This window comes from Euprymna scolopes, chromosome 6 (genome assembly GCF_053919585.1).
Source record: "Euprymna scolopes isolate OS-2025 chromosome 6, ASM5391958v1, whole genome shotgun sequence".
Lineage (NCBI taxonomy): Eukaryota > Metazoa > Mollusca > Cephalopoda > Sepiida > Sepiolidae > Euprymna > Euprymna scolopes.
Genome location: NC_136487.1, coordinates 30990534 through 31014690, shown reverse-complemented (window position 1 = coordinate 31014690; position 24157 = coordinate 30990534). Strand labels below are relative to the sequence as shown.

Below are 24157 nucleotides of genomic sequence, written 5' to 3'. Positions count from 1 at the left end.
GTAAATGAAGGTATCATTTCATTTTTTAAAGTGTATTTAACTGAAATTTTATTAACGTAATTTTGTGACCGTAATAAAGAACATTGTCAAAAAAAAAAATGAAAGAACAATTTATGTTATATTTTCAATAATCAATGTACGTGTTTCCTATTTCGTACTCTATTCATACAGGACCCCAAATTTCCGTTATGTGTATGCGTGCCTTTGATGTACTTTAATTCGCTGTTTTCATCTCTTTTAATGTTCACTGACGTAAACGTTTACCTTCGAACCATCATCGTTTCTTCTCGTCGCCGATTATATCCGTTTAGCTAAATGAATAAAACTTCTTTCTTACAAAAAAGACACAAGGATACGTTCGCTGGAAGTTTCTGAAAAATTTTATTTTTGGAGAAAATTGATTTACCCGAGAGAGTGGCTAGCATACTCTTAGCGAATTAATTATTCAACTGTATTTCTCAGTGCCCCCCCTTCTTTGTTCGCTTTCCTTTTTTCTCTATCTCTTCTTAACGGGGATGAAATATGTCACATTTAACCAGACGAAACATGTCACGTTTTACTTATTTCAAATAAATTGAATTAGTATTAGTAATTACATATATGATTAGTTTTTTGCACTTAAACATTTCTGTTATTTTATTAGTGACACCATAAAAGAATATACGTTGAAAATAAATCAACTGCAAACAATGCATTTCGATTAGTATATATTAATGTTTGCGTTTCTATGTAGGCATTTACAATTGACTACTTATGTTTAGAATACGTAATGACAGTTGTCTTTTTTTTTTTAGATCATATAACTTTGTTTCTCAAGCTTATTAGATACTAATTGCATTCGGGATGTTCTCTGGAAGTAATACTTCATATGGTAACGACATGCTTAGGTTTCTCTGGTATATTTTAACAGATGCTTTTCGGAGGTTGTCTCGAAACCTGGTAAGATAAAAAAGAAACGAATATATGTGCATTTACCTTAAACATGCCAATTGTTATTCTAGAGGAAAAAATATGTTAATACTGATAAATATGATTTCTTTTTATAATTAGTACATAGATGAATCATTATGAGCTTTCTTTGTATTTTAAAGGCGGCAGGTAAATCGTAATAGCAGCAGTTTGTTATCTTTGAAATGGAAAATGACTGCTTTTACTTGGATTGTATATACATAGATTGAAAAGGATGTTGTACTTTGTTTGAAGCATTGTGTTTAGTGTTAAAGGACTTGTGTTTGCAGGCTATGCTAATACAGTTTATAGGAAACACCGTGGACACGAATTAGTATATAAAAGAATGAGGACAATATTAGAAGAAATTTTTCATAATTCCCAATTACATGACGTTTAATTACCAACGTATGAGTATAAATGTAATATAATTGTAAATCATTGGAAATTCTTTTCAAATATTGCAATTATTCTTTTATATACTAACTTGTGTCCACGATATTTCTTACGAACTGCACTGAAATAGCCTTCACAGAAAAATCCTTTCATACATAGCTATTTTTTCTGTGTATCCCGGTTTATTTAATGAAAACGTGTCGCATGTTTAATTATGCTTCTATTAATTCAGGGGTTGTCTTTGAGTGTCTGTTCTCATTCTTTCATGTAGCTCCTTTGTTGCTATTTTGATCAACTATCCTAATGATAAATCGTAATGTTACTACGATGTGTAGATATAACAAAATTGTGTAAAACATTTGATTATTGTGGAAGAGCCATGTATTTAATAACGTTTCAGTTTTTTTTTTCATTTTTAACTATGAATGTATAACCTTTGAAATTTTTGTAAGGAGTGGCGGGATTTGTTATTACTTGTCGTAGAAATCGCAAATTAGTTGTAAGAAAGTATATAATCATTTTCACTTTAAATCCTTTTTTCTTCTGCGCGCCTGTGTGAGCATATATTATATTGATGTCGTGACCTTACGATTACTGATTAAAATAACGATTAAAAAGTTATGTCATATATCTCAGTCGTTTTTCATTAAGTAGAAATGTATTAGGTTTACAAGAAGGTTCTTGCGGAATTTTTAATTTTGACTTCAAATGGTGTATTTTCAAATAACTTTTCGTTATAATACCGGTACTTTATATATCATACTAGCAGGACCCTGTAACTGGCGTTGCCCGGTGGTAGCATGCATCCTCCTCCACGTAAAAATTTAAAATACGGCTGGTTTTGTTTTTGTTGTTGTAAAATATAATAAATTAGCCGCAAAAGTCATGATCGAACGTGCATTGAAAGTTATAAAAGGAGTTGCAAAGAACGGAAACGCTTTAACCGACTTACCATAAAGTAAACCTACATGCTATTTTTAATAATCAATGTGTTTAATTTTAAATGATCAAATAAAGCACAGCTTAAAAGCTTCAAAATCACACAAAATTCGAGTATTGATTTTAATAATGTAGTAATGGTTGGATGCATTTTGGTATTTAGCGAATTAGGAAAGAATTTCTGTCAGTTGTACTAAGAAAGAAGAAAGGAAACGTTTTTAACAGTTTATAGGCTCCCAACTAACACAAAACTGTAATGCAGTTATAATCTAAGCAGTTGTGTTTATTCTTTTTATTTAGCGTATAAGGGAAGACTCTTAGTCAGTTGTACTGAGGAAGAAGAAATTAAACTTTTAAATGGTCTAAAGGCTTCCAATTAACACAGAAGCCGAGCCCGTAGTACACTAATATCCTAATCAGTTGTATTTATATTATGATTTAGCGTATAAGGGGAAAAATTAGTCAGTCGTACTAAGGAATAAGAAAGTAAAGGTTTTAGAGAGTTTAAAGGTCTCCAAATCACACAAATGCCGGGTTTGTACTGCAAACAATAGCCTAATCAGTTTTTTAAATAAGTGTATAATAATGTTTAATTGAGCTTTTAAAAAAGAAGAAATAACGGCTGTCAGCCTGTGTGTGAAAACATTATGTACGCTGTAGCTAAACACAAAATATATATCACGCTATCGTATATGTCTACGAAAAACTAACATGTACCATGTATTTAATGTGTAAATGAAAGCAGTATTGGCTTATGAACATGTTTCGATGTCTTAATATGTTTGTAATCGGGGTATTTAATCTGTAATGATTGCCTAATCTAATCAGTGTAGCCATGTTTGTGTTAATCTCTGGAGTGTTCGTTTTTGAATGAGGTTTCGTTTATTCCAGAATATTTAGTTGTCAGCCAATAAGATTTTGTAAAATGTGAAGAGGGAGAAATCATTACTTTGGGTTGATCGGGCAAAGGAAAGATTATCCCAGTATCGACTGGGAGCGAGAGTAGTACTTTTTGTTTAGAGGAAAAATAACAGCTACTTCCATTGTATATTTTTGCGATTGTGATGATTCTCCTAAGATAGAATGTAAGATACAGCGGATAAATGTGTGTAAGATGGCGTTCAAAAGTTACATCATATATTTCCTAATAGTCTAGGCATAATAAATTTGTATGTTGAAGAAAATCTAGTGTACTTTGGTTCAGAGGGGAATTTCTGCATTCAAATTATTATGCATTCGATTAAAAAGCGTTTTTCACTCTATCTAATCGTTTAAATTAAAATCGTTTTAAAACAATTATGTTTTCTTTTCAGAACGTGAATAAAAGTAAACGAAAAAAAGTAAATTCGCACAATTTTCTTATTACAATTTAAACTAGGTCAAAAAGCTGCTGAAATTGCTCGTGATATCAAAGAAACGTTAATCCCAGGAACCACAACTGAACGCACAAGACAATGATGGTTTAAGAAATATCGTGGAGGCGACGAGAGTCTTGGAACGTATGAGCGTAAGGGTCGGCAATCAGATGTTGACGAGTTAAAAGCCTTAGTTGAAGCCAATTCACACACAACTGTTTGACAACTTTCTTTTGTATTAGACATAACGTCTACGACAATTTCCAACCACTTGCGAGATTAGAAAAACAAAAAAACTTGACAAATGGGTTCCTCACGAATTGAACAACAAACAAAAGAAACACCGTTATGAAATGTCATCTTCCTTTCTTTTACGCAACAAGAATGATCCGTTTCTTGACCGGGTTGTGACTTGCGATGAAAAATGGGTTCTTTATGACAACTGGCAATGCTCAGCTTAGTGGTTAGACGCCGACGAAGCTCCACGACACTTCCTGAAGCCAGAGCTTCACCAAAAGAAGGTCATATTGATTGTTTGGTGGTCTGTGACCGGTCTCATCCGTTTTTTTTTAATGCAAGGGAAACTATCACGGCGGAGAAGTACTGTCAACAAATAAATGAAACGCTTCAGAAAATTTGACAACAACACTCCGCCATACTATCGAGTACCTTGTTTTTAAACATCTCAACAACTTTCTCCGAGGAAAATGCCTAAAAACGTAAACTATATGAAAAACGCATTCAGTGACTTCATCCCTACAAGAACGAAAGACTTTTACGTTACTGGCATAAATGCACTTGTTTTGCGTTGGCAAGGCGTTATCATTTCTGTTGTTATTAATTTCGATCAAAAAATCTTTGTTTAAGCCGAAATATGTTTATCTGAATTTAAAAGTAAAAACCGCAAGAACTTTCTTGTCAACCTGATATATTTGAATATAAAAATAAGTAAAAATAAATAAATAAATAAATAAATAAATAACACATGAATATAATAACAGTTAGGTTCGGTACTATTTGGCTACTTATTCTAATCCGATTTTACCTTCATTAAAAAAATTAATGATTGTTTTCCTGGAAGTTAGAACTGATACCTGTAAAACGTCTTTAAGGACACGAAAATTTCAAGATACGAAAGCCAAGCCAGAAACAATCAATTTTGTATCTAAAGGTCATGCTGTATTTGCTTTTACGTTTCACTATATTTTGTTTCCATTAAATATTGAGCTGTTTCTTTCCGTTGGACACCACGACAGAAACTAATCTTATTATCTGACTTAAAGAATTAAAATACAATAAAATGAAACTTTCGGATTCTGACGAAAATTCTTACGCATTTATCTATACTTTTATATAAAAGTCACTTTGTGTGTGTGAGTTTCTTCCTTATAAGTTCCAAAACGACTGAGCCTGTCTTTTGCAAATTTCACACTGTAATGGTAGCCTAAAGTCACATGTAATTAAGGGGATAACTCTGAGGTACACACCTTAAATTGCTCCTCATCCCACTCAAGGACGTTCAACGGCTGTCTTATGCTTGTGAGTAAAAAAAAAAAAAAAAAAAAAAAAAATATCAGAGGTACCATTAAATGACCTCTATCTCGATACTTTGCTTGCGGCTTCTGTTCTGGATCCCTCAAATTTATGGCATACCTTTTTCAGATGCCCCACTACCCCGCAAAAGTGGAACTTGAGTCCAACTGCTGAACAATCCCTTTAAATCATCGATCATTTCGGGTGTGATGTCGTCTCGCAACCGTTGCAACGTTTGATATATCGTATAGTTAAAGGAGCATTTTTCTCCTGGTTGTGCTGTTCTTGGTTCGACTTTTGTACACCAGATAGCACAAGAGGATATGTTGCATCATTAAGTGGGGAGTTGACTTGTCTGTCGCATCTAGGCAGACCAACTGTGAGAACTTCTGCTCTAATATATTAAGCAAAGCGACCTCTGCCAGTACCCTTTTTTCGCGTTCAGTATTTTGCAGTCCAGCGATTATCTACTCGGCAACCATATCGTCTGAATAATACACGTGCTGCCGACAAGTCTGTTCGTTCATGCATTGAATTCGAAATTCACAAAATTTGTCTTGGCCATGCAGTCTGAATTACTGACTCACCCTCTTTGTTTTATAGAATGAAATTTCTATCGGTGAAATTCTTTGTGCAGTCCTCTCACAGCCACCAGTCGTATCTGACAAAGAATGTACTTTTCTGAGGCAGAGTTGAGTCTTTCTGGCCCTACAAGCTCAAAAAGTAACCTGTTTGTCCCCAACGTACAGGTCTCGTGTTGTTCATTTCGGATTATGGCTGGGTCTTCCAATCTGCATACCTCTTTCTATCGCTCCCAGGTGTCCCAATATTATGCTAATTTCTCATCAATGGTATCCAGTCTTATCGAGGGTCATTCCGTTTTATTTTGTTCGCGACATGTTGGCACGACTGCGACGTTCTTTTTCTGAAGCTCAATAAGTTACTTCAGTAACATCATGCTTTCTTGCTCCATGGTGAATATTTCTAATTGTCCAATGTCATGTTCACAATTTTTCACACATTACATTGGTAATCTTGTTTGTAGTGCCATGTAATGGTAGTGTAAATTGGGAAAACGTATCTTTTCAGCACATTGCTGACGTCAACACAACAGACACGTTTTTTTTATTTTTTTATTTTTTTATTTATTGCATTTATCCCCAAAGAAGGCACATTGCCACTTTGGTGTAGGGGGCTACTATCAGGGGAAACATCTACTGGGGTACTATGTAGGGATTTGGGCAGCAAGATGTCGGTTCACGTTGTACTTGAACTTACGCATGTCAGTACAGTTGGGGAAGCAGTGACCTGGAATGGAATTCCAAAGTCTAGCAGTTCTGGGAAAGAAACTACTGGAGTAGAAAGATCTTTTACATCTAGGGATCTCTACAGTGTGGGGGTGGGATTTTGCAGCTTTTCGGGTCTGTCGAGGGTGTTCACGTCGTGGGGGCACAAGTGCTTGCAGTTCATCAGAGCATTCACCATTAAAATACTTGTAGAACAGGCAGAGGGATGCAACGTTCGCGTCTGTTATATTTATACAACTGGTTACTTTCTATTCAGAGGAGAATATCCATGGTTGTCTCATGTTGTCAGAGACAAACAACTCATACCTATACACAAACAAGTGATTTATATGTCTGACAGTGTTCTTAAATATATTTTGTACATTAATTCATTCAATAAATATCGAAAATCGAAATAATCCGATCTTAAAAATAGACTTTCTCTTTTATCGATAAAAAATATTATTTTTACAGAGGAATATTCTACGTTACATCGGCAAAGGGAGATAATGACATTTCAGCAAATCATTTATTCTTAAAAAAACTCAGATTTATTATAATCTGGAGATATAGCTTACTGTTAGAGTATTCAACTGCATAATCGAATGACCTCTCCCCCTGTTAACGCCCAAGTGTACCTGACCATTTTATTTTATTTTTTTCTTATTAATGAATTCAATTTATGATAAAAGAAGGGGACCATTTAATATCGCCGCAAATCACTTCTTCGTTTGCATATTTAAAACTAAACATTAATCAGAAGTGACTTTTACAGGGAATTCATCATCAAGCCCAAATATCAGCTGACGTGATATTGTAAATAAACACAGACGAACTTTGATGAACGACATTATCATTATAATTTATTTATTTATTTTTTTGAATTAGACCCACCAGCCAAATTTTTTTTATCGTAATATATAATAATCAATAGAGTATTGATTCTGTTATAATACATGCGCAATCTGCATGAATTAAAATATCATATTCAAGTGTATTGTGCGACAGGGAAACGCCTGGTGTCCAGCTAGTAAAAGATAAAGAAAACAAGTACAGCTACTTACTCGTTCACAATTTTAAGAGCGTCTGGTTCATAAATGTACTGCACTTCGAAGTCGCCCAAAGAATTCGTGTTTTTTTGACTGAGCGTATTAGTCATGGACATTATGTTAAGGACGACGGCCGGACTAGGTACAGCTTGAACAAGATCATATTCTGTTCGGCGGTTCTGTGAAAAGAGACAGAAAAGTAAATTAATTAAATAATGTTTCTACATTATAGCGCGATCTTGTGTCAAATTTTAATACAAAACGAGAAGTCAATAATGGTGAACAGTATGTTCAAAGATGAGGTATGAGATGTGTAAATATTTATAAGTTCGTTCAAAATTCAATTAAAATATGTGTGTATTGATACATTTCAATTTCGGTTGTTAGAATCACAGTTTCGACTACTTTTCGACGGTTTGACTTTGGTTTCCGATGGCGGAACTTTAAATTGAATTATTGATTGTATTCGAAACAGGAAATACTTCTCATGTGACAATCCATGCATTCGACATAACAATTATTCAAAATTTACTGAAGATTAATGTTTTTCTCTATTAACAATGTTGTCTCTTGCGTCTTTAAAAAATGTTTTGAAGGTGACACTTTAGGGTACACGCACTCTAAATTGTAAAGTTTACACAAAAATATTGTGCTTATGTTGTTCATTATTTTTTTTTAAATATGTGTTCTGTTATTTATAGTGGTTAGTTAATTTGTTTAGGGATGAGTCATATCTATACTATAATTTTTTTGTGTGTATTAATATTCATATTAAAAACCCTTTTTTCTATTGGTATTTATTTGCTTTCCCACGAAAGCAAAATGTGACACAAGGTCTTTTTAATGTGTGTGTGTTTGTGGGGGGATCAGGTCCCTAAAAGAAGGCCAAAAGGGGCACTGGTAATAATAATAATTGTCTCAGTATAGAGGGTTTCCGTTCCATTGACCAAGGACAAAAAATAAACTTAAGTGTAGCGTCAGAACAGATACTACACTTTAATGTTGGGCTGAACGCTAAGAAAGAAAAAAAGCAAGCCTTCTTTTTCTTTTTAAACATTTATTTGCTTCCCCACAAAATCAGCTCCCCTAAAACAAGGGCAAATAGGGAGGCACTCTGGCAGTATCCAAAATTAGTAATTGTTTCAGTATAAAGGATTTCACCTCCATTGATCAAGGACCAATTAACTTAAGTGTAGCATCAGTCAGATACTACACTGTTATATAGGTTTCATTAAAAGTGAGTCTTAGAGAGAGAGAGAGAGAGAGAGAGAGAGAGAGAGAGAGAGAGAGAGAGAGAGAGAGAGAGTCTTTTATTAAAAGCACAGTCTTAGAGTCTTATTGAGAGTTTGTTGTAAGAGGGAGATGTTGTTGTTATAAAGATTGTTCGTTTTATGAGAATGTCGTTGTTTCTGTTATGAAGGGATTGTTCGTGTTATGAGGATTCATATATATTGAAATGTTCATTCTTAGGTTAATAGATGTGTTGCTATGGAAACTCTTCGAGTGAGGAGATAGTGTTCAGACAGTCTTAGTGTTGATATGAGATGTAGAGTTCACATTGTCGATATGAGATGTCGAGATGTGTATGTAAGATGTGTATGCTAAGACATTTTATAACACAGACATATAGACATATAATAACAATTCAATTTACCTTTTTGTAGAATCACAACACAAGACGACGTTTTATAAAAACACATGATGGGTTTATTTCTTCACGACCGGCCGTGGTTTTCATCATCAAGAATTCAAAGCTTCACATATTAAGTTTCAAAGTGACCGTCTCGCTTCTAGACGTTCGAATTTCAAATTCTCTCTGAGTTTCTCACTAACTAACTAACTAACTAACTCTCACTTCCTATATTGAGAAATCATTGCATGTCCGGCCAACGTGACCACAATTCACGTGCCATCAACATGCGCGACCTGCACGTTTCCGAACATTCTGATTTCCCATTTTTTCTTTGTTGTTTTCACAAAGGAATTCAACCTACATATCTAATTCATTTAACCCATATTTTATTACCCACATTCTTTCTAACAATGATAGTTTATTTATTATTTATTTCATCAGAATCAACAATTTACTGGACATTCCATTTAAGCCTATTGTTCTTTAAAACTTATATCCAGGGTTCGATTCCTGCTTTCTCTCATTTTATTTTCATTTTAACTAAATCTCTCTATTTTTATACTTACATGAAAAGGGGACAGCCCTTATCATGTAACAACACTTTGATCTTGGCCCGAAAGCAAGGAAAGAAAAAGGCAAGCCTTTTTTTTATATTTATTTATTTTGTTTACTTGCCTCTTCACGAGGGCAGAGTTAGACAAAAGGGGCACTCTGGTCAGTAACAAAAATAAAAAAAATGAATCAGTCATGAAGGACTTCTCCTCTATTAACCGGGACCAAAGAAAGTTTAGTGCAGCATCTGAAGAACAGATACTACACTTTGAGATATTAATTTAGGCACAAGGCGAACTCAAATAGAAGGGGGGAAGGTGAGGTTGGTTGGCCCATCTCGTCTTGGCCCAAAGGCCAATAACAACAGAAAAAAAGCAAGTCTTTTTTTATATTTATTGGTATTTATTTGCTTCCCCACGAAAGCAAAATGTGACACAAGGTCGTTTTTAATGTGGGAGAAAACCAGCTCCCCCAAAGAAGAGCAAAATGGGCGCTCTGGTTGGGACCAAAAATAATAATTGTCGCTGTATAGAGGGTTTCCCCTCCATTGACCAAGGACAAAAAATAAACTTAAGTGTAGCATCAGAACAGATACTACACTTTGAGATATCAAAGTTTTTATTCAGTCTAAAAAGTTAAACTTGAACAAAAAACTTAGGCACAAGGCCAACTCAAAAGGGAGGAAAAAAGGGGAGGTCGTTAAGCATCCTTGTCACTCCAGAACTAAACAAAAGTTTTTCTTAGCTAGTATCTTATTCCACCATAATACCGCGTTCGCCCTTTCGTACTGAGGGAGACCTACTTAGAACCCAATTATTTAAAGTATTTTTTTATTAACGTGTAAAAACAAAAAAAGATAACAATACAGTTAATACAATAATTCATTAGCGTCGAGGGCGGACGAAAAAAAATACAACAGTGGTTAGTAGGACCCTCCCAACCCCGTCTAGTTGATAGTCCGTTCGTTCCACTTCGGTTTGTAAAGGAACCTGAGCTCATACGGAACAGTTTCTAATTGGAGATGCTCTCGAGATGGGACAAAATGGATAAAAAATTGTGGGTGAGTGCTGGGGCGTTAGTGATTGATTTCTTTCTCTCCAAGATTGGTGAAATTTAGAGGGAGGGGTGAAAAGAAAAGTTGCAGTTATGAGGGGATGATAATCTTGGAGGCTTCCTAGTCGGGGAGGGATAGGTAAGAGGCTAAGGATTAAGTTACAGTTGACGGAACTGCGCGTTCCACATCTAGGTGGGGAATATGTATTCAAATTTGGCTCATTTTCGTGCACACAGACTTGCTACATGTATCCATCTGTCAAATGCCACGCGATGCAGCCTCTTTCTATCACATCTGATCGTCATTCGTAGTTGGTGTTTAAGGAAAGCGATCAGATCCTGATCAGAAAAAGACAACACCCCCCCCATCTTGCGGTCGCGACGTCCAAATCACCATTGTCGCCGCGACCAGAATCGTAATGTAGACCATTTGTCTTTCCCGGTCCCACGGCGGCCTCACATTGTCAACGATATTAGATAGGCTAATCGGGTGAGGATGGTCGGGATCAATGCAAGCCGTCACCTCGCTGACATACGACCAGTAACGGCGGAGTTTGGCGATTGAAGAAAGCGTGATCAGTCGTTTCCACGGCCGTTGTTCCGCAGTGAGGACAAGCGGGCGACTCCAAAAAACCAGAACTGCATTGTATGTTGCTGCCAATCCAAGCGTGCGCATAGTGAGTCGTCGACTGCCCCCCTAATTAGATCCATGTGACCTTGGTAGTCGTTTTAGCGCGGCTCGGCACACTTTTAAGAAGACAGATTCTCCCTGCGGCCTGTGACGGCTCTCGACAGAGGGGTTGAGAATGAGGGCGGGAAAGGCGGCAGTAACCGCGGGGTGTCACGGTGGGTAATCTTGCATATAATGTCTCAAGAAGGCCAGCCCCTCAGAGTCTCGAAGACACTTCGTCCGGCATTCCTAAGCCTTCCTCACACGGACGGTGAATACAGAATTGTCTGCTCATCCAGTGTTTTCCTCTGTCTCAAATAAGCGAGGACAAGATTTCGACAAGAGCTTTTAGGTGTTATGCAGGCAGGGGAAGTATGGCCAGTCGGTAAAGGATGAGAGGAAATATGTACGTGGTGCACGCCTCAGCTCTCCCCTTTAAAGAAAGTTTTCTAGGATCATGAGTTGACTGCAGCCCCCACCTTTGACCGTACCTCCGACCTATTCCTTTCGAGCTGGAGACCCGTTCCGAACCAAACGCCGAGGATCCGAACAGGGCCATCCGCCCAGCTGAAGGGCGCCGGGAAGTTCGCATTGCCACTCAAGGCGTTCAACTACATTCCGACCGACTTGCTGCAGTTTATCTTGGCTTCTGTAATTCTTGCGAACTAAGCCAGCACCTCTGACACGACCTCGATGTCTCGGAAGCTTGACACAAAGACTGTTACGTCATTGGCGAATGCAGATACATTGGTAGCTGAGCCCCCAGGTAGAGCTATTCTACACATGGCTGAATTTGCCTCCCCACGTCTCAGAGGCTCCAACATCCGGACGTAGAGCGCGGGCGAGAACGGACAATCCTGATGAACCGACCGAGAGATAACAAAGAGTTTTGAGCACTTTCCGTTGATTTGCACGACAGCCCTGGAAGATCCACTTGCAGAAGTCCGGTTTAAAACCAATGGCCTCTAAGACAGATGCCAGGAAGTGATGGTCGACCCTATCGAAAGCTTTGGACTGATCTAAATTGATCAGCGCGTCTTCCGAGTCGTCTTCTATCCCTCCATCTAGGATCTTTAACGAGCGTAGCTGTAAGTTGTTTGTTTACCTAAATGTCACAACAATATAGAGAGATGATTTGAGCATACGTTGAGATTGCGAGATGTGTTGATTACAACATCATAGGGTCCTCCGTGAAGCGCGATGATTACATTATCGAGAGGAGTGTTTTGGACAGCAGAGAGAACGGATCGGAAAATCCGGCCACTGGATCCAGAAAATGGGGGACAAATTTCTTGTTGAAGCGATGAGACGCTCATGGAGAATGAGATCATAGCAGAATTGAGACACCGTCCCTTCTCAAGTTTTTGAACCGGCAACGCGATGTTCGATCGGGAACATCACTGATGACTGAATCAGGAACTCATTTATCAAGAAAAAAGTCTTGTGTCTGTCATTTGTGTTGAAGAGTATTTGTTTCAGAGCTGGACGAGCAAATGGAATGGGCGACACGAAACGGAAACGCGATGAGATAAAGGAAACAAGTATGTTCGATTTTAATTGGAATGAAACAACAATCTGTTCAAATACTTTAGATGTCTTTCAGAGGAACATTGGACAAAATATTAACGAGACGGCCACGTAATTGTCTGTCACGTGACGAGCACGTGTTTGCGTTATGTAAAGAGAAGCTAAAGAGTTATGAACTTTATAGATAAAAATACAACACAAATACGGCACACGTACAACATATATTTGATTTGATGCCACGTATATATACACCCGTTATACATCCCATTCTTTTAAACGTCCGGCTATATAACATTAGTATAAGGATGCCATACATCAGTTTTAATATCGCTGACCTTAATATTCGTAAGGGGACATGGAAAAGATGAAACACTGTTTTCTTTCAAATAATTTGTTTTACCATTTCAAAGTTGAAATTCAGAGATCTAGTTGAATTTATGTTTAATAACTATAGACCATATTCAATGCAAAGCTGATGTTTAAATTTTCAAATGGAAATGTATCCATGATATTGAGCACTTTAAAGTAACTAACTAAGTAACTACTTACCATATATACTGTAGTATTTCTATTGGCTACCGGGAAACATCATGTACTTTATCTAGTTTATAACATATTAAAAAAAGATACCAATACATTCTTTCTCTCGGGAGATGCTGGGTTTAAACATATGAGCTCTATTGAGCATGGTTTTTTTTATTTCTGTATATAACTTTTCATATGTAATACTGTATTATTACTATTATCACTCCCAGGAAAACCCCGAGTAGGTTTTCTTGCATATAATAGTATAAAAAAAACTTAATAATGTTCTTGGTTTTGTTTTTGTTCAGCCAATCTACTTCATTAGTTTCACCTGTGTTTAACAGAAATGTATAAGATATATGAAATGCACAATATGTTAGATATTGCTAGGCAAGGACAGAAAGAAAAACATTCTATGGGTTGTACACAAGCAAATGGATTCAAATGTTACGAATTCTTATGTTCAGTGTTGTCTAACGGAATGTATAATTTGACCCAGAAATATATGAGTAGATATCGGTCAAAGATTGAGACAATAGACAAATAAAAATATTTATTATTGCAATGATAAAGAGTATGTTTATAAATAAAATCGTCACAGAGAGAGAGAGAGAGAGAGAGAGAGAGAGAGAGAGAGAGAGAGAGAGAGAGAGAGAGATGCGGCAAAATTTACCCATCTCCTCAACGTCAAAAAACCGTCTTATCACGCACCCCGTGCCTTCCAGTAAACTTCAAAAGCAGGAATAACAATTTGTGACAGAAAAGCTGATTTTCGGAATGAAATAAAACAATATATTTTTGTAGATTAACTGTGTTGTGATTTTTACTTCGCTATCAGTGCGTGTATATATTTTGTGCCAAGGAATAAAGTACATGTACACATTAGATAGACTAGAAAAACATATTTTGAACAACGAGCTAAAGCGATAATGTAACAAGTACACCATTATTATACCTTATCACTGAGGATTTTTCCGCGCAGTTGTGCCGGATAATACGGCGGAAAACTGTAGTCGGTGTATTGGAGGAAATTCACTGCCGCATGACCAGCGCTGCAGGTGTATATCACGGCAGAGACCACCATTATTAACTCATCAACGGTATTAAATCCGCCTTTTCCATTTCTTTGAGGGACACCCTGAAATAAAAGACAAGTGTTGAAAATTAGTTAAAAAACTAGAAAAAATGAAGTGAAATCGATGTTCTTATTTTCATCGGTTTTTTTTTCAGTGACGATTTACTTCGGTTGTATTTATTTGAAATTTGGGTGTATTTACGTCAAACTCGGGAACCTATGCATAATTTTTATTACTTAACTGAGGTAGATAGTTCTTATTCATTTAGACATAAAGGATTAGACGTGTTTATTAGTTATGATGTTATTTTTTGTTTTAATTGACTTTAGTAAAGACTAGTTAGCAACCTGGCGTTGCCCGGTCGAAAAATAAGTTGAAACATTATATTTTAATTTATGCAGATTGCATATGGATTATTATAGAATCAGTCTATATATTACTAATATTGCCGGCAGATTAATTCCCAAAAACTAAAATCAATAATAATGATAATGTCGTTCATCATATTCCGTCTGTGATTGTTTACAATATAACGTAAGCTGATCTTTGGGCTTGACAATAAATGCCTTGGAAAAGTCACATCTGATAAATGTTTATTTTAAAATATGCAAACGAGAAATGATTTGCGGTGATTTTCAACGGTACGTCTTCTTTTATCGTAAATTGAACTCATTAATAAGAAAAAGTAAAATAAAATAAAATAGTGAGGTACACTAGGGCTTGATCATGGAGTCATTCGTTCTGTAATCGAATTCTCTGCCACTAAGCTATTTCTCCAGATTATAATAAATCTGTTTGTAAAGAAATGATTTACTGAAAATCTATTATCTCCCCTGCCCGTGTAACATAAAATATTCCTCTGTAAAAATTATTCTTTTTATCTATAAGCGAGAAAAACTATTTTTAAGATCAACATTTTTCGATTTCTGATATTTATCGGATGCATTACTGTATAAAACATATCTAAGATCACTGCCAGGCATATAAATTAGCTTTGTGCGAACTTTGCAGAAGATAGACTCAGCCGTTTCGGAACTTATGAGGAAGGAACTCACACACAAACACACACAAAGTGACTTTTCCATAATAGTACATATTGAACCTTCATCCACTATCACAAGACTATCACATCAGGATGATTGTAAATAAATGCCTATGTGGTGTGACACAGGTAAAAATGCTTATAAATAATAGATTTACTTAATTGAATACACCATCTTTACAGAAGCGATCAGTATCGAAAGTCCTAGATACGTTCAGGTTGATCATGTCTGTGTCTTCCGATCAAGAACCTTTCTATCACGAATTGGGTTAGTGAGTTACATTATATTGTATGGCAGAAAACCACACGGAACTAGAATATATGAATACACAAACGACTCAATGGTTTTACATGTCTTATCTGCACTAAGTATTTAAAAAATAAACCGGGGCTGCTGAGCCACTTGCGCTCGCACAAGAGAGCATTTTAACCTTGTAGAGATTGCCTTCTTTTGAAAAGAAGCGAAAACACTATATAAAAGGTGTTTTGTTAAGAGGTGGAAAAACCTTTAATTAAAATAAATCACGGAAAATATTTTCTCTTACAAATATTTGGTTTATTGCAAAGATAATTTTTAAAATGTAAATGCAATTTTGACATATAGTCTCCTAGGATTGTACATACAGTAGCGTCCAAAATTTTAGGAACGGTCGATCATTTTTTGAATGACTTCTTACTTGATCTATGAGAAAGGAAAAACAAAACAAAACAAAACAATTTTAGGTGAATTTTCCAATGGTAAATGGTATTTAAATAATAAAAAAAATTTTTTTAATTTTTTATTTTGAATACATATTAGTTTTTTTTTTTTACATATAAATAAATTTAATTAAATTACAAGCGTCCAAAAGTTAAGAACAGGGGAAATTATTAATGAAAAATAAAGAATCCTTTCTAGTATTTAGTGAAAAGCCTCTTGTTTTGAATCACACTATGGCATATTTTGCTGCAAGATAAAACCAATCGTCCACATGTTATAGGTGAGATATTATTCCAGGATTTTTCAATACATTCCAATAAATCATCAAGATTTTTTTGTTCTTTCTGTGATCTTATCACAAAATTTTCCAAACACTTTCAATTGGATTCAGGTCGGGGCTCTGAGCTGGGCAATCCCTAGCGCAAATACTGGATCTATTTAGCTCTTCTAAACCTATTTTTGCTTTATGGTACGGTGCGTTGTCTTGCATAAAGATATCAGAATCAGAAATATTAGGAACCACATGTTCTCTAATCAATTCTCTGCACATTCAGGTATTAACTTTTCCATGAATCCTCACAAGGGGGCCAGTTTCTTTATAATATATCATGCCCCATACCATTATACTAGCCCCTTCAAATTTTACGGTACTTTTAACGCACTTAACGGACAGTCTTTCTCCATTTTTTATTCTAACCTGTGGTCTTTTGTCTGATCCGAAAAGATTGAATTTATATTCATCATTAAAATTAATATTTTCCCATTTTTTTCTTCCCAAAACAAATGTTTTTCGGCGAATAGAAATCTGAGCTTTTTATTTTTAATAGAAATTAATGGCTTTGAGCATGGACTTCTTAAAAATAATCCAACTTCGTTTAATCTTCGTCAGGTCATTTGTCGGGAAATTTTTTGTCCAGTTTCCTTTTTTTCTATTTTCAATAACCTGAAAAACACAACGCTTTTAGATCTTTTCAATATTTTAGCAATCTCTCCTATGGACTTTTTTCTATTTTCAATAACCTGAAAAACACAACGCGTTTAGATCTTTTCAATATTTTAGCAATCTCTCCTATGGACTTTTTTCATCATAATGGTCACTAATAAGCTGTTTTTCTTGTATAGATAGTTTTTTCGAATATTCGGAGTAGACATTTTGTTAAGTTGTTATTAAAATTTCTAAAGTTTGTATAAATTTTCCGCGTTCCTGAACTTTGGACGTCTGTAATTTAATTAAATTTATTTATATGTAAAAAACTAATATGTATTAAAAATAAAAAAACAATTTTTTTTCTTTATTTAACTACCATTATTACACATTGGAAAATTTACAAAATTTTTTTTCCTTTTTCATAGATAAGGTTAGAAGCTATTAAAAAAAAATGATCGACCATTCCTTAGCTCTTGAACGCTACTATATTTCGCGTCTAGAGATCCAATTTCCACTCTATACATAAAATTTGGCTATATTTCGGCAATAACGCGTCAAATGTTGTTTTTTAATGATCTATTATGCCTGGTTTATCGACGTGGATATCGAACACAAAAAATAATCTAATGAGGTTAAATTGCTCGAACTAGGGGGCTAGTTGACAAGTTCATTTCCTGAAATTATTCGTTCAGCAAATGTAAGTAAAATAAATTTGCACAAGTTGAAATGATGATTTGCCAAACCAAGCCGAACTCAAAATAATTGATAGTTGCAAAATCTGCAATTAAAAGAAAATAGAGCTGTCAATTTAAAGTTCTATGTATGTATGTATGTGTGTGTATGTGTGTGTGTGTGTGTGTGTGTGGCGTTTGTTTTAGAGCTGGCGAATTTTAAATTGACAGCTTTATTTTCTTTTAATTGCAGATTTGGCAACTATCCATTATTTTGAGTTCAGCTTGGTTTGGCAAATCATCATTTAGAGGCTAAATATATACTAGATATACCCAGCGTTGCCCGGTATATAAACCTAGTATTAAATCCCTAAAAAAAATTAAATAAAAAACGGGAAAGAACTGACATGTGTATGCGAGTATTATGTTTTTTTTTCTAAATATTTCACTTTTTATAAGTAAAAAAAATACTCGAGCTGAGTTCGATACGAAGACCTTAAGGCAGTGAATCAAGTACGATAACCATTAGGTCACCTTGACACGTTCTTTAAAAAGTGTTTCAAACATATTTATTCTTAACGTAATCTTAGAGATTCGCGCATGTGCCGCCGAGAAACAGTTGACAAACAGATAAAAATCGGATGACCCCCCCCCAAGTAACAATTTTTTCAACTTTGACCACTTAGTGGCCATTTATTTCGGAATAAAAATCGATTAAAAAGTATTCCACATGCCTGAAAATTACAGCCTGTAGGTAAAAAAATCGTTGAGTATATAGGTTGACAAGTATCCCCATACATTCCCACTTATCTATACTCCAATAAATTTGTATTTTTTTTTGTGGATTGATATTCATATAAAAACCTTCTTTGTCCATTTACTAAAAACGAAAATCCAACTTTGTTATATAAGGTAGTGACATTGCATTCATCTGCAAAAGATCTAGCTAATTTGCATATTCTTTTAACATTCATTTTAATTAATTTCTTATTAATTTTTTCGGTTTTCATTTTTTTTATAAAGGAGTCACCACTTATCAAGGCCCAGAGGCCACTCGAGGATAAGGGTTAATAAGCGTACAGTGGTCGATGGGCCAAGTTCGTAGTAATTGTTAGTAGTGGAAATTTAGTAAATTGGATCACTTAAGTGAACGGCTTATCAAGAATTTGTTTACGTTTGACTTGAAGACGACCATATTGTAGTCAGCTGGAAAGCAGGCAAAAGGAAGAGAATTCCACAGGTGTGCAGTTCTAAGAAAGAAACTTTGTTCATGGAATCTACGTTTTGATCTAGGCATAGATAAAGAGTGGGGGGAATTATTGATAGTGTTTTCAGCTAGACAAGTGTTTCTTGTGAAAGTTTGGCGAGGAGGGGACCATAGATTGAAGCTCAGACGAGCACTTGCCATAAAAATAACGATAAAGCAGAGAAAGGCCTACAACGTCTCTTGTGTGAAAAAGAGGTTGCAGGAAAGAGAAAAGGGCATACCCACTAAACTTCGAAGTCTGTTTTGAACTCTGTCAAGACAGAATAAGCTGCTTCTTGCAACTCCTGCTCAGATGTGGCAACAATACTCCGTCCTTGGACGTACCTGGCTCTTATATAGGTAGAGAATTGCATCAGCAGTGAGATATCTATTGAATCGATAGAAGGATCCCACCATTTTTCCAGCGACCTTGGCAACAGATTTGATGTACATGTTTCATTTCCGATCAGAAGTATTATTCAAGCCCAGGAGCTTGTCAAAAAATTTCAATTGATGCCAGATGGGGATCAGAACGTTAATGATGTAAATACAGAAGTTTGGCTTTAGATGCATTAAAAGTAACTAGCCACTTCTTTCCCCATTATACCACATGCTCAAGATCAGAGGAGAGAGAATCAGAGAGAACTTGGTCGTTTATGGTCTTTGGTGTAGGGCCATAGATGGTAGTGTTGCCAGCATAAATGTCTACAAATGATCTAAGGATGTGATTTGGAAGATCATTGATGTAGATCAGGAAGAGAGTTGGGCCCAGGATGGGTGCCTAAGGGACTCTAGCATTAATACTGTGAGCTTCTGATTTCTGCCCATTAACCACTACTCTTATGAGCCTATCAGAGAGCAATGATTTAGTAATTGAGAAAACATTTCCAGTTATACCGTAGCTGGAAATCTTGTGATGTAGGCCTTTATGGCATACCTTATCGAAGGCCTTTGATATATCAAGAGCAATTTCCCTAGAAAAGAAGCCTTTGTTGAGAGATTCACTAAGATTTCACGAGAGATTTATAAGATATAACCGTTAGTACATCTGCTGTAGATCTAGCAGAACGAAAACCATATTGCATGTCACTAAGAAGGTTATTTCTGTCGAGGTGGTTGACTACTTCTCTATTTAATATGGATTCCAGCAACTTACTCATGACACTCAGGAGACTTATTGGCCTGTACTGAGATGGAGATGGCTTATCACATGAATTCTTAAATGCAGGGCATACTGATGAGATTTTCCAGGGTGTTGAGAAGGACTTCTCATTAAGGCAAAAGTATGGGGGCAAGTTCTGGTTGTAGCTTTTTCAACACAATAATTGGAATGCCGTCAAAGCCAGTTGCTTTACTGGAATCAAGGTTCTTGATTAGTTTGGCGACATCACACGCAGATATTTGTATGCTGCATAGCGTGTTGTCTGTTATAGGCAGAAATACTGGGGTTGATGGCCTTCGTCGCATAGGGTAGAATTAGCTGCAAAGTTTTTGGCAAATAGTTTGGCCTTGTGTGATGCTGACGAGATTACCTCAGGTCCTTTGATGATGGTTGGGATAGAACGCACGCTTCTACTCAGGATCCTGTTTGCTATTTGCCAAAACTGGTGGTAACCACGCCGCTGCTCAGCTACTTTGGATTTAACGGACTGAGCATATAGCTCTCTTGCATTTTTTATTACTCTTTTACAGTGGCTGCTGGCAGTCTTGAAAGCAGCTTTAGTCTCAGCATATCTATTATGTTGTTAGTTATGGAAAAAGCGATTTCTGTGCGCGATGGCAGCAGAACATTCTGGGGACAACCATGGCTGTTATGAATCGGTCCATGTCTGCAATTAACCATTCGGTCAGGTCTGATACTATAGAAGACACATCTTTTTAAACATGGAATGCAGATGTAGATCAAATATAAATGTATGGAAGCTATCCCAGTCAGCCATAGAGTATCGATATACAGTGTGGTGGAGAGATACGTCTGAAGACATTACATTTCATTTTTATCTTAACTGATAGAACGGAGTGTTCAGAGGATCCCAGGGGGGATAGAATGGAACATGAACATAGCTCAGGGGAAGTTGTGAGAAAAAGATCTAGAAGGCTTGCATAGTGACCGGTAGTATCGGGTACACGGGTGGGTTCGTGAACAATCTGGGTAAGGTCATAAGCAATGGCGACATCATGACAGAACCTCCCCTCATCATCTGTCTTGTTCGAGTGGATCAGCCATTCCACATTGTGGACATTGAAGTCACCACAAATGTGAATGTTAGCCGAAGGATGAGCAAACAAGATGTGGTCAATTTTCTCAGATATACTTTTAATGATAGTAACACCGCTGTTGTGGGGGCGATAGAGGGCAAATATAAATGCGGTGGTGTCAACAAGTGCAACCCGGAAGCACATATAAGGTAAATTAGGGTCTTCTCTGGAGAGATCCCTACCACACAGAAAGCCATCTTTAATGTAGGTACATATTCTATGCCCATGGCGATCTTTGGGGTCAGATTTAGATGTTAAGTTAGAGTATCCTTTAATAATGAACTCGTCTAGGGAACTGGTCGGCTCTATGCCAATTTCACTTAGGAAGAATATGTCCGGTTCGTCTCCTGCAATTGGATTTCAACCTCTGGAAGGTTGGAACGTAGACCCCTTATGTTTGAGAAGGAGACATGGTAGTATGGGTCTACGTTGGAGGATGAGTTCTAGGTTTACTCGCGTCTTTTTTTCTGGGGATATTTAATATTTAGGTTTCGGGATTTGTGGAACAGGTCGATAGACTTGGTTAGAGCAGGACAAAGAGGAAAAGTAAGAGAGAAAATGACAGGAAATTAATTTTTTGTAGCACATGATAAGGTAAAGCCGTAACAACCACCCACTATTATGGCATCGATAGACCTCACCAGAAACTACTGCATGGTCCAGAATCCATTCACCCTCCCATGTACTTACAGGTCGGCCATCTTAATTACCGTGCAAACCAAAATTCATGCTTGAAACTTCATTTTCGTATTTTAAAAATTTTACGTGTTTAGCTTAATTTCTAATGTATTTTTTATGCTTATTATTTATTCTTTCCAATGATTTTTTAAAAAAATAATTTCCATTTCTATGCGCATTTAATCTAATATTCATTTTTAATTGGGATTAAGTTTTTATTTTATTTGTCTCCAGCCGTTGAATCAAATCGGTATACACTGAAATTAACAACATTTCTAAAATTAAGTATATACATATATATATATATATATATATATATATATATATATATATATATATATATATATATACTCTGTACTGTTTTCATAAGTGTTGCTTTCATAGGATCTTCATTCACTGTACATTGAAACTATTACACGATTTCTCAAAACTTTGAGTTTCGTTCTTCAAACATGTCTCTTGTTTACTATATGCATTACGAATAAGTGATTTCTATAAAATGTACTAATATTAAAACATAATTTCACATATTTATTTGTAATGTTAATAAAATTCCCCCGTATTTACCTTCAGTATGATCGCCATTTTTTAGATGAAGTCATTAAATCATTTGCGTTAGTTTTTAGTATAGATACACACTTTAGATATGAACTTACCTTCATACCAATTCCACCTTTCTTGCTTGTGTTGTCGGCCAAATCTATTGCCCAGTTTTGTATTTCCCAATCATCTGATAATGATGTGTCATTACCTACAAATGGAACAACATTTACGAAAATAATATCCATTATAACAGACCAACATTATCAGTTTGTTCCGTTCCTATATTTTCTATTTGCAGGCTAGGATCTAAGTATATCGCTCATCTGAACTTGCAAATCTGTGGGTTTTATTAATGGTATCAATTTGTTGCATAAGTTCCTGCCGTTTCATAAAAAAGTTTTGTTCTAAAACATGTTATCATATTTGGCAACGTGTTATATATCATTAGAAAGCGCGTATTCTGTTCTTCAAGATAATGGTCATCGTTTTTTGCTCATATAATATTTTCTCGTTTTTTCGAACCGTTAAATGGATTGTCAAGTAGATAAAAAAAATCACGTTTTCGACACCTCCTTCTTTTCACCTTTAATCGAGGTCAAAATCCAGCGGAGTGACCAAGGATATTTGTGCCGTATATGTAGAAAACGCTATAGATGAGAGAACTGTTCGAGATTGGTTTACCAGATTCAAACACGGTAATATTCACCTCAATAACGCTCTTCGTCCCGAAATACCAATCAATATAGATGAAGACCAACTCAGGGTTCTTTTGATATATGATGGCCATCAGACATGTAGAGAATTGGGTGAAAAAATTAAATATGATTTTGCAACTATTTCACGCCACCTTCAGTCGATGGGATTCGTACAAAAACTTGGAGTTTGGGTGCGACACGAACGTATTTTTACTATGAAAATTTTTTGATTTTCTGACTCCCCCCCCCAAAACGGCGGGAACTTAGGCAACAACTTAATAGTTATTTTAGTATGACTTTACTCTATTATCATAAATATCTCTGTAATCTTCATCTTTGAAAATTTTATTTAATTGAAAACGCTCCAAAGCCACTTAAAGCCACTTGATATAAGACCTACAGAAATTAAAGAAACTACTTTAAGATTAAAGACTTTGTATTATCCTTATTCTATTCTGGGAACAGTCAAATGTAGTCTTAGTGTGTTAAATGTGGTCTTACGAGAGTAACAAATGTTATTGAAGTACTGAGAACTAATATTGAACTCCTAAAGAATTTAATTGAAATACTATGTTTTTTGTTGTGTTTTAATCTATTATTATAATAGTTTCCGTGTGATGTTTATTTGTTTTGCCAATTTATTTTTAATGAAAATTGATCCAGATAAGACATGAAGTCACTTTATGTAAGAGATGAAAGGGAAAGAAAGAAAACTGCTTAAAGGTTAAAGACTGATCAAAGATAAGTGTTATATTGACAGATTTCGAACTAGAAAACATCAATTCTCCCCTCTTTGTCAGAAACAGCGTTCGTAGAATGCGGGGACTTGACAAATTAAGGGTAGTAAAACTTT

General features: G+C 35.7%; 1 protein-coding gene across 2 annotated transcripts in view; it reads right to left on the bottom strand.

The window, feature by feature from the left end:
* Positions 1-362: 362 nt before the first annotated feature.
* Positions 363-24157, bottom strand: part of LOC145277603 (arachidonate 12-lipoxygenase, 12R-type-like) — a 135909-nt gene continuing 112114 nt past the window's right edge. The window contains exons 14-17 of one of the 2 annotated variants that reach the window (XM_080129122.1): positions 22723-22817; positions 14422-14604; positions 7522-7685; positions 363-936 (exon numbers count right to left, since the gene is read on the bottom strand). In XM_080129122.1, the coding sequence (XP_079985248.1) occupies positions 822-936; positions 7522-7685; positions 14422-14604; positions 22723-22817 (557 nt within the window). In that variant the 3' untranslated portion in view covers positions 363-821. The remainder of the gene's footprint in view (positions 937-7521; positions 7686-14421; positions 14605-22722; positions 22818-24157) is intronic. The other variant, XM_080129123.1, reaches the window with a different exon arrangement.